Source organism: Geotrypetes seraphini, chromosome 8, assembly GCF_902459505.1.
Source record: "Geotrypetes seraphini chromosome 8, aGeoSer1.1, whole genome shotgun sequence".
NCBI classification, from domain to species: Eukaryota; Metazoa; Chordata; class Amphibia; order Gymnophiona; family Dermophiidae; genus Geotrypetes; species Geotrypetes seraphini.
Genome location: NC_047091.1, coordinates 26,764,758 through 26,778,300, shown reverse-complemented (window position 1 = coordinate 26,778,300; position 13,543 = coordinate 26,764,758). Strand labels below are relative to the sequence as shown.

The following is a 13,543-nucleotide window of genomic DNA, read 5'->3' as shown; positions in this document are numbered from 1 at the left end:
GATAGAGACTTACAAGATCATGAAGGGCATAGAGAGAGTAGAGAGGGACAGATTCTTCGAACTTTCGAAAAATAAGAGAACAAGAGGGCATTCGGAAAAGTTGAAAGGGGACAGATTCAAAACAAATGCTAGGAAGTTCTTCTTTACCCAACGTGTGGTGGACACCTGGAATGCGCTTCCAGAGGACGTTATAAGGCAGAGTACGGTACTGGGGTTCAAGAAAGGATTGGACAAATTCCTATTGGAAATGGGGATAGAGGGGTATAGATAGAAGATTACTGCACAGGTCCTGGACCTGTTGGGCCGCCGCGTGAGCGGACTGCTGGGCACGATGGACCTCGGGTCTGACCCAGCAGAGGCATTTCTTATGTTCTTATGAAGGGAAATGGCCAATAGGAAAAAGGAGGTATTGTATAAGACATTGGTGAGACCTCATTTAGAATATTGTGTACAATTTTGGAGGCCACACCTTCAAAAAGATATAAAAAGAATGGAGTCGGTCCAGAGAAAGGCTACTAAAATGGTATATGGTCGACTTCATAAGGCGTATGGGGACAGACTTATATAATATGTATACTTTGGAGGAAAGGCGGGAAAAGGGAGATACAATACAGATGTTTAAATACCTATGTGGTGTAAATGAACCTGAATTGAGTCTCTTTCATTTGAAAGGAAGCTCTGGAATGAGAGGGCATAGGATGAAGTTAAGAGGTGATAGGCTCAGGAGTAATCTAAGGAAATACTTTTTTACAGAAAGGGTGGTAGATGCGTGGAAGAGTCTCCCAGTAGAGGTGGTGGAGACAGAGACTGTGTCTAAATTCAAGAAAGCCTGAGATAGGCACGTGGGATCTCTTAGAGAGAGGAAGGGCAGACTGGATGGGCCATTGGCCTTTATCTGCCATCATTTTGCTATAAGAAATGTATTATATTGTATTGTCCTAGCTGGTTTCTCCATGGGTTTTCACAAGAGTTGAGATATAATTTTTTTTTTTTTAAAACCTCTCCCCTCTAAGGCCTATTGTGGACAGCAACGGGAGCAGGCAAGTCCCAAATGCTGGCTCTTGGGTGCATTTGGCTGCTTCCTCCTCCATATACCATGTAGCAGACTGACTGGCAGTCATCCAATGCCAAATCACATCTGCCTGCTAGCCGTCCACATAGCATCAGATCACCTTCTCCTCTTGGGTTCTGCTGCTACTCCTCCAATTATGCATACACTGCATGATAATGACTTGGGCTCATTAATCTGGAAAACGATGCACTTGCATAACCCCAGAAATTTCCAGGATGTATCTAGTGCAGACTCCTTGCCATTATGTCCAAGAGGCTCTTCCCACCTTGAGGCACTGCATTCTTGTAGTCAATTCCTGGATTCTCAAGCAGGCGTCCATGGAGGGCACAGAACCTTCCTTCTCCTTCAACCACTTCCTCATCAATCCAACCAACTTCCGAAAGTCAGTCAAGCCTTCCTGGCAAGACGAGATCTCGGCTTCTCTGTAAACACAAAATGTTTAAATCAGTCAATACATCTGACTTTCAACATTTATAAATGCTTCCTATCACATGAAAGCAACAGATAAAGGGATGCACTTCATATAAATACATTTTTCAGATTTACATAAGTGATAGCGAATTGACTTTACTAAAGAAAGTGAAATCCAGCTCCATGCAATGACCGCTGGGTTCCTTAAGTGCAGCGTACCAGGTGAAATGGACACAAAATGCAAAGGGAGCTTGGCTGCTTATTCTGGGCTAAGAAAAATTGGAAAATGTTACTCAATCTAAATATGTGAAAAATTGTTTCCCGTGTTTTCCTTCGTTCTGGAGTGGAAGTTTCTAACATTTTCTTCTCTCCACCAGGCCCGTGATTGTGACAAACCAGACAGATATTTTTATGCAGACTTGAAAGGGAAAGTATGAGCTCAGATTAAGCACCAGAGTACAATGTGCACCTTTTGAAAACTGCATATTGTCTCCCCAACTTAATGTCTCCTAAAAACATGTGGGAGCTATACAACTTTACAGTCCACCCCGTCAGCCAATGGGCTGCTGGGCTATACTTTCATAACTGAACAGATGGTCTGAGGAATCACAAATGGTGCATGGAAACATTTGAGCACTTCTGGCACTCCTTCTGACAAAGAGGTAGAGAAGTGAATTTCTTCAATGCTCTTCCACTTGTTGCTCTGTGATCCTGAAACTGGAATTATTTCTCTGGGCCTCAGCCATTCTTCGGGTCTCTCCTTTTCTTCTACCAACTGCCATACAAACTACGTACTAGGATTGGCAGCTAGGTTGCTTTTCAAAGGAGTTGTATGGAGTGCTCTGAATTATTAGAATCAAACTTCTTTGCAAAAGGGACTAAGTAAATGGTAAGAGTTTTATATTGCAATCCTTGTGCTGTTTGAGAGGCCTTGTTTACAAGGCAGGAAGAGGGATTCTGTTATTTCGGAGCCTTTCTTACTCTCAGCAGTGAGGCTTTGGTCTTATCTTTTTACTTTACCTCTTCCTTGCTGCTTCCTGGAAACGCAAGAAGTCATTCTTTAGACTTTGGACTTTCTCCAGGTGTTGCAAGGAGCCAATCTGAAGAGGGCAACATCTGAACTCCGTGACCAGCTTCTCTAAGACAGTCATAGCCTTCTCCTGCTCTGCCATCTCTGCATTCAGAGTCTGTAGAGAAAAATCAACCATTATCATCTAGTCTTCTACATTGAGGATGGAAAAGGGAAAGACTCTCTGCTCTGGAGTATAGAATGACAGGGGACAAATTTTTCCTTGTCCCGTCCCCGCAAGTTTTGGCGCTATCCTTGTCCATGCCCCATTCCTGTAAACTCTTCCTTACCCATACAAGCCTCAAATACTTATGATTTGAAAGTGTTTGAGGCTTCTGCAGATGAGGACGGAGCTTGCAGGAATGGGCAGGGTCAGGAAAAGAACTCGACGGGACAAGATGGGAAACTGAGTTCCCACAGAGATGGGGAAAAATCAAGTTTCTAGTTTATTCACGGCTTGATATACCGACCATCACAAGTATCTGGGCGGTTTACAATGTTAAAAATTAAAAAGTTGGGGGGCGTGGCTTGGAGCACGCACAATATGGAATTGTGATCGCGTTGCTCTGCTTTCCCAGGCAGCAGTTTTAAGATTATAAATACCTTTTCGCCCTATTTTTGGTTTCGAGTGAGGATAATCTACGATAGGAAAATGGCCAGTACGCGGCAGTCAAAAATTGATGCGGCTTTTGTGGTGTCCGGCACAGCGAAGCGTGTCATGCACGATCATGTGACGCCGTCAAAAGCCCCACTTCCAGATGATGAGGAACTGGATAAAAAAGAAGTGATGGCTGAACTTAAAAATATACAACAAATGCTACAAAAGAATGCAGATTGTATTCAAGAAGTCAAAGAGGAAGTTATAAACACAAACAGGCAGATGGAGGTTGCCAATCAGCGTGTGGCTGTTTTAGAGCATAAAGTAGAGCAGTTGGAATTAACGGCTGCTCAGTTCAAGGCTGATAATAAAATCATCACAGACCTCCAAAAGCAGCTGGAGAATTATGAAAATCGTGGACGGAGGAAGAATGTGAAAATCATTGGATTAGCGGAAAACTTTCTGGACGCGATCGCGTCAGAGGGAACGTGCTACCATGTGGAGAGCGGCCTGCGAGGTTCGTTACAGCCGGCCACGAACCTCAGCAGGCCGCTGTGAACAGGAGCGGTAGCGGGTGTTGCGAGAAGGGGGGAGTCGGCGACGTGCTGTGAACAGGAGCGGCAGCGGCGGCAGGACCATGAGCCCTCCTCCCGCCATCCGCCGCCAGTGCCGCTCCTGTCGCCCGATGCACCTAAGTGGCGCATACGCCTCAAGCCGCGGCCACGGACAGACACAGGACACATCAGTCCCCACAGGAGATGAGCCGCCGCTGCTGACAGCCAAGGTAGGCTGGGAAGAAGGCTGGGGACTCACGCATGCGCACTCATGCGGCCACGGAACTACAGATCATGGAAGCACACAAATAGGAGTGCGCATGCGCGAGTTAGCCTTTTATTATATAGGATGAATTAACAATGGGGGATTTTAATTGATATATTATGGTTGGGAATGGTATATGTTAATTCTATAAGGGCTCTTATGTAAGTTGTATGGAATTTCAAAATATGAATTGTTCAAAATATTGTGTTTTTAATAGATGAACTTAATTGTAAGTTGATCAAATGGAAATATTCTACACGAATTTCAGAGTATAGGAGATTAATTTTATGAATTAATAATTTGATTAATTCTGTATATTTGATATGCATTTATATGAATTCTTTCTTTTAGTTTATGATGTATGGTCATTTTAATATATGGGGTATATGTATTGTTTTATTGATGTTTATGATATTAATCAATTATTATCATAATATTATTTTTATAAGAAGAGGGATTTGATTATATATTGCCTGGGGGGGTGTTGTGGTTACATATCATATGCGTGTTTCAAGTTTATCCATTTTAAGGGAAGGTATGGGTGGGTTGTGGGTTTTCTTTAACTAGGGGTAAGAAGGTCTTGTATGATTAGGGGAATTATATCAACTTTATTTGTTTTTTGGAATTTTTGTGGGTGCTAGTGTCTGGTCATTTCAATTTGCATAAGTGTATATATTATTGTTGGTTTTATACATGGGATTTTAGATGGAGATTAAGTTTTTTTCCTTAAACGTCAATGGCCTTAATCACCAAATTAGAAAGAAGAAAATGTTAACTTTCCTTAAAAAGCAAAATGCTGATGTATATTTTATTCAAGAGACGCATCTGTCAATAATAGAATCTAAAAAATTGGAAGGGGGTTGGGTTTCTAAAAAATTTTTTGCTCCAGCAATTGGGAAAAAAGCTGGGGTTGCCATTTTAGTTAATAGGAAATGTACAGCTGATTTTCAAATGATGGCTTCGGACCCCTTAGGTAGGTGGGTACATGTTAAAATGAGCATGGGAAATACTATCTGGACTTGTTTAATGTTTATGCTCCAAATATGAGACAAATGGAGTTTTTTTAAGAATTTACAAGAAGTATTACTCCCACTGGCTGCCTCTAATTTGGTGGTGGCTGGAGATTTCAATGCTGTAATGGATCCAATTATGGATAAAAATTCAAGCAAAATTATGAAATCATTAGGGTTAAATAATTTGGTAAAATCTTATGATTTAATAGATATATGGTGGATTCTTCATTTTAATGATCGGGAATTTTCTTTTTGTTCACAGGTTCATAATTCCTTTTCAAGAATTGATTATATTTTTGTTTCTAATAAAATAGCTCAGAATGTAACAAAGCCATCATAGATCCTATCCTTTTATCTGATCATGGTGGTGTATGGATTGAGTTAAATTCTGAGGAAAAAGATTGTTCTAAACCTGTTTGGAGATTTGATAATACTTTGATTGCAGATTCAAATTTCATTGAAGATTTTAAATCAAAAATGATTGAATTTTTTCAAATTAATACCTCGGATGATATTAATATGGAAGTGCTATGGGATGCGTTTAAAGCAACCATGAGAGGTAATATTATTTCATATTCAGCTTATATTAGAAAACAACTTAAGAAACAATTTTGTGATTTGGAGAAAGAAATTAAACTACTGGAAAATAAGTTAGTTAACAGGTGGGAATGGAATACCTTACAAGTTTTATTAAAAGCAAAAGCCAAATATAATGAGTTATCCTCTAAATTTGTAAGGAACGATTTGTTTTCTCAACAAACTCAATATTATGGTAACTCAAATAAGGCGGGAAGATTACTGGCAAATTATCTTAAAGCAAAGAAAAGGAAAACAAAAATTATTATAATAAAAGATAAGCAAGGAAAATCACACAATAAAACTGAGCAGATTTTAAAACAATTTCTTACTTTTTACAATGACCTGTATTCTTCTGTGTCTTATGGAGATAGAGAAAAGGATGGATTAGAATTTTTGAACTTAATTAATGGACCAAAGATTCCTGAACATATAAAAGGAAGTTTAGAAGAACCTATATCTCTAAAAGAGTTAGAAACAGCATTGAGATCTCTTAGAGTTGGATCCGCTCCAGGTGGTGATGGTTTTACTGTAGAGTTCTATAAATCATTTCAAATTACCCTGTTACCTTATTTGTTAAATTTGTATCAATATCAACTGACTAAAGGTTGCATTACAGGTACTATGGCAGATTCATTAATTATTGTTTTACCAAAGCCAAACAAAGATCCCATTTTGGTTTCAAAATACAGGCCTATTTCGTTAATAAATGTGGATGGAAAACTTTTAGCTAAAGTATTGGCTTTAAGATTGGCTAAAGCTCTCCCTTTTATTATCGACACTCACCAAACAGGATTTGTTGCAAGAAGACATTCTTCTAATAATACTAGACTGGCTTTTCATACTTTAAATTTAACAAAAAACATAAATGATCCGGCATTCTTAGTTTCTTTGGATGCAGAAAAAGCCTTTGATAGAGTAGAATGGACTTTTATGTATCAGGCACTAGCATGGCTTGGTATGGGCTCTGGTTTTATTCAAATGATTCAGATGCTGTATAGCTCTCCTGGTGCAAGATTATATATTAATAATAATCTATCAGATCATTTTAACTTGCGAAGGGAGGTTAGACAGGGTTGTCCTTTGTCTCCTTTGCTTTTTGATGTCGTTTTGGAACCCTTGTTGATAGCCATTAACCAGGCCAAGGGGATACAGGGTATTTCATATTTGAATTGGGAATATAAACTCTCTGCTTATGCGGATGATATACTGCTTTATTTGAGAAACCCAGCGACTACCATTCCATGCTTACTTGAATTGATAGAGAAATTTGGAAAGTTTTCAGGATATAAGATTAATTGGAGTAAGTCTGAAGTCCTTCCGCTTAATGTCCATTGTACCAAAGGATTATTTGATTCATTCACATTTGTTTGGAAAGAAGATGGACTAAAATACTTAGGCATCATTATTAAAAGTACTATTGAGGACACAGTGAAGGAGAATGAAAAACTTTTATTAAGGAAAATAACAGAAATGTGTGAGCAATGGAATCCTTTACATTTATCTTGGTGGGGGAGAGTTCAAGCTATTAAAATGATGATATTGATTTGTTATCAAATGAGTATGATACCAGTTTTTTTTCAGGGGTCCTTTTATAAAAAGTTAAATGTTTGGTTGGGTAAAAGGCCTAGAATTGCTTTAGTATCTTTACAAAAGACAATTGTGGAAGGGGGGTAAATTTTCCAAATTTTTATAGGTATCATCAAGCCTATATGTTATGTCAGGGTATGTATTGGGTCCTCCCAGAGCTCATGGAAAATGTCCCAGATTGGTTGTATTTAGAATGGCAACTCCTGTTTCCTTTACATCTTGTTCATCTTCTTAGTATAAAAATGCCTAGGAAATATAAAGATAATAGAATTTTGATTGATACCTGGAAAACCTTACGATAAATTAATAATTTATCACCTATTTCAATTTCTAAATCATTAAATCAATCCATTTGGCTAAACTTCAAGATTAAAATTGGCGGATTTCAAATCATCTGGAAGCATTGGATCATTGCAGGTATACGAACTTTGAATGATGTTATTTCAAATGGTACACTGCTTAGTTTTTTACAGTTGCAACATAAATATGGTTTAAATAAGTCACAAAGTTTTAAATGGTTGCAACTGAAGCAAGCTATTCAGAAGGGGTTCCCTGAGTGGAAAGATCTTAATAATCAGTATAGTTTGGAATTCCTATGCTTTCAGGCGGATTTCTTGGGACATCAATCCGCTCAGTGGTATAAATTGATATATGGTTATTTGAATAAAAAACAAAAAACTGGTCTTAGGGACATTTGGAGCATTGAGATCAAGCATCAAATTTCTGCATCTCAATGGCCATGAATTTGGTCTTGGAGAATAAGATGTACAGTGTCGGCATCTATGAGACAAACTTGGTTCTTTCTGTTACATAGGGCTTTTTGGACCCCAGTTCATTTACAAAAGTTAGATAGCTCTAAATCTAATGGATGTTGGCACTGTAATCTGGATGCAGGGACTTTAGGTCATTTAATTTTTTTTTGTCCTTGTATTAATGCCTTTTGGAAGTTAATTTGGTCCCAAATTAATTCTTTATTAGAGAATCATGTTGCCCTATCGTATGATACAATTTTATTTGGAACATCGATGAGATCAAAGAGCCAAATTTCAGCAAATAATAATAAACTTTTTTTTTTTTAAATTCTTTATTCATTTTAAAACTGACAAACAAGTGATTAATATTAAAACATTACATTAAAGCTTTTCTCCTCAATTGCGTGGCTTGGGCCACATCTGGAAAAATCATTACATTATCTCCGCAGAATTTTTCTTGCTTATTCCGAAAATAAGCCTTCATTATTAAAGATTTATCTATTTCTCTTGCACATGTTATCAATAGGGTAGATCTAAAATTTCCTTGTAAGTGCTTAATAAAATTTAAGGATACTGAATATGTATATTGGGATTCGAATCAGTTAGAACAATTTTTACAACTTAATGAAGTTAGTTAGACATCACTGATTTAATATTTGGAGTTTAAAGTATTGATGCACCATTAATGTTGATCTTTGATCAGGGATTATATCAAGAATTGTTTCTGTTTAAATATTGGATATTTTCTCCCAATTATGTGGACTTGAGGAGCTAGTGGAATGTTTAAATATTAGTTAGGTTTTTATTTTTATTGTGATTTCCTTCCTAAGTTGTTATCTGTATAAATGATAATGATGTAAAAATTTGATAAATAAATAATAAAAAAAAAAACAAAAAACATTACATTACTAATAAAATATACAGCACTTGACATTCTTATACATATAATCCATTAAAGTAGAAATTATAACCCTTTCCCCCCACCCAACAATTCTTCAACAGAAATCCAATCATTAAATAAAAATGATCATATTTTTTGGCCTTGAAAATGAGTTTGATTGCGGTGTTTTGGATTAGTTGTAATCTACGTATTTCTTTTTGAGTTATACCATGGTAAAGAGAGTTGCAGTAGTCTATGTGTGAAATGATTAGAGTGAAGGTGACGGGATAATTGCGCGCCAGACGCACCGACAAACCAGCGCCGACAATTCGGCGGAAGACAGAAGTGCGCGGGAGAAAAAATAATTTTTAAAGAGCTCCGATTGGGGTTTTGGGGTGGCAACCCCCCACTTTATTGGTTAGTGTTCCCGCTGCCGTTGCAGGGGGGGTGGGGGGTGAAACCCCCCCCCACATTATAGAGAAAACGAAACTTTTCCCAAAAAAAATCAGAAAAAGTTCCGTTTTCGCTATAATGGAGGTTTCCAACCCCCGAACCCCCCTCCAACAGCAGCACGAACACTAACCAATAAAGTGGGGGGTTGCCACCCCAAACCTCCCCGTCGGAGCTCTTTAAAAATTATTTTTTTCCCTCGCGCGCTTCTTGCACCGAATTGTCAGCGCTGGATTGTCAGCGCGCTGACGTCTTGTGCTGCACTGTCTATGAACCGAGAGTGAATTAGAATTTGGATTGAAGAGGGTTCAAGAACAGAAGTTATGGAGAGAATTAGACAAAGTTTGTAGAAGCAATTTTTAGTCACGGAGCTTATTTGATCATGATAAGTAAGATCTTTATTACGAATAACTTCTAGTAATTTTAATTTGGGTTCTATTTGGAAAGAAATTGTATCAATAGATGTTTGTCCAGTTAAAGTGTCTTTATTTTTGTAGGGGAAGAGAATCCCTCGTGATTTAGCTACGTTTAATGATAGTCTGTTAATTCGGAGCCAAGAGCTGATTTTGTCGAGTTTGAGATTGATTTCTTGGATATCATTGGTATTGGCCGGGTTGAGTTGGTGAAGGAGTTGAACGTCACCAGCATAAGCAAATGGAATGAATCTAATAGATTGTGCTAATGTCAGAAGAGGGGCAAGGAAAATGTTGAATAATAGAGGGGAGAGGATTGAACCTTGTGGTACGCTATAGGCTTGGAAGACTGGGGCAGAGAAGGTTCCTTTAGAGTGAACTTGGAAGTTCCTATCAGCAAAGTAAGAAGAGAACCAGAGGAGAGCTGAATCAGTTATTCCGCTGTCTTTAAGACGACTGAGGAATAAGTCATGGTCGATTGTGTCAAAGGCTGCCGATAAATCAAGGGAGATGAGTAGAACTGATTTTCCATGATCGTGATAACAAAAGAAAGAGGTAGTGAGACCTAGTAGGGATAGTTCTGTTGAGTAGTTGGAGCGAAATCCTGTTTGGTTCGGGTGTAAAGCATTTGGTTTTTCAAGAAATTCAGAAATGATTTTTTCCGTAAGTTTGGAAATGAAAGGTAGGTTAGCAATGGGTCCCTGTGTCATTCTCTACACTGGAGATCTAACCCCCTCCCCCCCCCTACACACTGTAAGACCTAAGGACTCTTTGGGGCAGACAGATGGTGGTTCAGGTTGGCCTGACTCCATGCTGCCAAGCGTTGCTTCCTTACAATGGAAATGGAGTAGGTTGCCCCAACCAATGATCTTTGGCATAGAATACAAATTTACTCCCATCCCACTGAGAGGGGCAAATTCTGCCAATGCCCCGACACGCTCCATCCCTGAGCTCACAGCAGGAACCCCAACAAGGTGAGGTGCTAAATTGAACCTCTAGAGCTGAAACTGGCTTGGCACCATGGACCTTCCTCCCTCCTCTGATCCCTTCAGTACCAGCAGCCGAGTGCTCCTTTCCCCGGTGTGCTGATTATTACTCCCATTTCCTGGGAGAAGGGAAGAGTAACAGTGTTGCCTGCTCTTCTCTGCTCTAGAAAGCTATAAGTGTTCAGTCACATGTACAAAGGCAGAGATGTAGGATCATAAAGTGCAAGCTATGGTTTTACATTCCAGTTATTTTTTCCTGCCCTAAGACCTTGTTCTACTGCACTTACCTTGATCTGCTGAGAGACCTGAACAATATCTTGGTCAGGTTGGCTTCCAGATGCCAACAAAGGCATTTTACTGTTCATAAACTCCTGAAGTGACTCCAGCAATCGCTCATACTGCTCTGCTTTCGGAAGAAGCTCTTTCAGGGCTGCTTCTTGCTCCTGCTGCCTCTCACACACTTTACAAAAGCGCACTGTTAATTCAGCCAGCTTCATCTGGGGGACATCAGCTGCAGCACCATCTGCTGTCTCCAGGAATTTATTCACCATCTCCCGAGTAGCATCCAAGCTACTTTTCCGGCTGACAATATCTTGTTTCAGTTTCTAATATTAAAAAGAATGAAAGAAAAATTGTCACCACCAATAAAAATTGCAGTATCTCAAAGCACCTCCAGAGGGAGACATACAAGTGTGGAGGAACACTATCTTCTGAACAATGCCACCTAGGGACAACTTTCAGGGTTGGTACTTTTGATGTGGGTACTTCTGGGAGTCATCCATGGTAATGGATAACGTTTAATAGCAACACTCAAGTGTCACAGAGCAAAGATAAGCAGGAAGGGAAAAAAAAGTCATCCTTCATTTCATTAAGGTTTTTCTTACCCTGTTCCCTGCAAATGATGCTTGAATACAAGTGGATGAGACACAGTCCAGTTTGTGTTCTTCCAGGTTCTTTTCCGTCCCCACAATCCACTGTAGAAAATCTTCAAGGGTCTCCTGGACACTCTGAGACTCAGTAACTGACTTCTCAAGTAGATGCAAATGTTCAGAGAGTTGGCTCGAGAGATTCTGAAACTGGCTCAGGATGGAGTCTAGGAGAGGACAAAAACTTTTAGACCAAGCTTTGCTGTGACTAGAACACAAAATATCAACCTCAAATTTCTATGGCCATTGACAGAAAGCCTAGAGCTCCCCCCTCCACCCCCCCATGCAATCTCAGACCTGGCTTCTGCTCTTCACATACTGGCAGTCACAGACTCATGAGATAAGAAATCCCGAACATTACTTTAAATATCAACAGCTCCCTCACAATGCTACATTCTGTAGTGTAATCCTTCTCCTTGATGGGAATATGGCTGCTGCTGACCAAAGACTTCACTGAGGCTTCCCTTTGGCTTTCAAAGTCTCTATTGTTTGGGCATGCTGTTTTGAGATGAGGAGATGCAAGAAAGGATAACAAGGTATTATGGTCTGGTCTTTAATATGGTTGGACTAGATGGGCTTCAGAAAGATTTTTTACCACTTCTATGGCAAGCGACCTTTTGCTGTAACCCTTCCGATGATGCCTGCACGATGCAACATGGACCACATGAGACTTCCAATTACACAGTCTCAGGATACAGATGGTCAATCCTCTCTTTCAGATTCTTACAACAGATTTAAAATGGGATAAGTATTTTTGTAGTTAAAGATTAAAAATAAAGCACAGTTTCATTTCAGGGTTTCTAAGGCTGCTTAGGCCCTGCCTATGAAGACATTTTTATTCCATGCTTCCAAATTCACCACTCAGTATGATTACTAACTGCTTTTATGAAGAGATTCACCCAAGTACAATTCAACATAAAACTTTCTTGGAGGGATGTAAAAACACCATTGATAATATATGTTTGCTATACACAGCTTCATTAGTTTATTTACAATATCAAATACTTGTTGAATTGATGTACACAACGGTGTTTAGGGAAGCGAGGGTGAGGGACAAGGTTTCCATACATATTATACTGGGCTATATATATTTGCATCCTATAATGTAAGGGGGGACGGGGGGATGAAAAATGGGGTGCTGAAGGGGAGAATGGGAAGAACGGCTGTATTATAAGCAAAAGACTGTTGGCTTTGATATGTCATCTGAGATACCTCTGCAGTTTTTATGTTGTACTCTTTAATAAAGAGATATAGATTAAAAATAATAGCACTAATGTAAGAGTGGAGGAGGGGGTAGTTTTTTGGTCTTTCGTTAATAGTTGGATTGGTAGGAAAGAATTCAATATATGGTATACGTGTTTTGTATGTGTAAAGATAAGGGTGGGAGGGAGGGGGATAAACTTTATTAATTTGATTATTGCAGAATATCAAGTGTTGAATCCAAGTTAAAATGATGCACTTGTTGTAAGTTATAAAGAATATAAAAAAATACTTGTTGAATTGGAACTTTGGTTCCATTATTTCTGAACTGACCCAGTTGCCTGCATCTCCTTTTTCCAATTCATTTAAGTTGATCTAATCTTTGATATACTGCCCAATCAGAAAACAGACAGTCAAGGGAAAGCTCCTCTGCTAAATGCCAGTGAAAGTGTGGGGGAAATTTGCCTGGGCTGAGTTACCTGTGGCTTCCTGTATAACTTTGCCATCTAGGACTGGGTCTCCCTCGGTCTCCAGCAGGACTTGGGCCATCTTTTGCACTTTTTCTACCTTTATCTGATCATCAGTTAAGTCTCCTTGCAGATTCTATTCCACAGATAAAGAAAGATTAGTGTTAGGAAAGTTACAGAGTCAGGAGGAACTGCAAGACATACGACGTAAAGAAGGAGAAATTAGGTTCTTACCTGCTAATTTACTTTCTTTTAGCTTCTCCAGACCAGTAGAGGTTAACTTTACGATTGGGTATATATCTAATCATGACCAGCAGGTGG

General features: G+C 39.1%; 1 protein-coding gene across 16 annotated transcripts in view; it reads right to left on the bottom strand.

Annotated features, from left to right (window-relative positions):
• Positions 1-13,543, bottom strand: part of MACF1 (microtubule actin crosslinking factor 1) — a 423,081-nt gene that overhangs the window by 216,817 nt on the left and 192,721 nt on the right. For all 16 annotated transcript variants that reach the window (XM_033953642.1, XM_033953648.1, XM_033953649.1 and 13 more), the window contains 5 exons: positions 13,235-13,358; positions 11,514-11,722; positions 10,917-11,234; positions 2,504-2,670; positions 1,338-1,494 (listed from right to left, as the gene is read on the bottom strand). In XM_033953642.1, the coding sequence (XP_033809533.1) occupies positions 1,338-1,494; positions 2,504-2,670; positions 10,917-11,234; positions 11,514-11,722; positions 13,235-13,358 (975 nt within the window). The remainder of the gene's footprint in view (positions 1-1,337; positions 1,495-2,503; positions 2,671-10,916; positions 11,235-11,513; positions 11,723-13,234; positions 13,359-13,543) is intronic.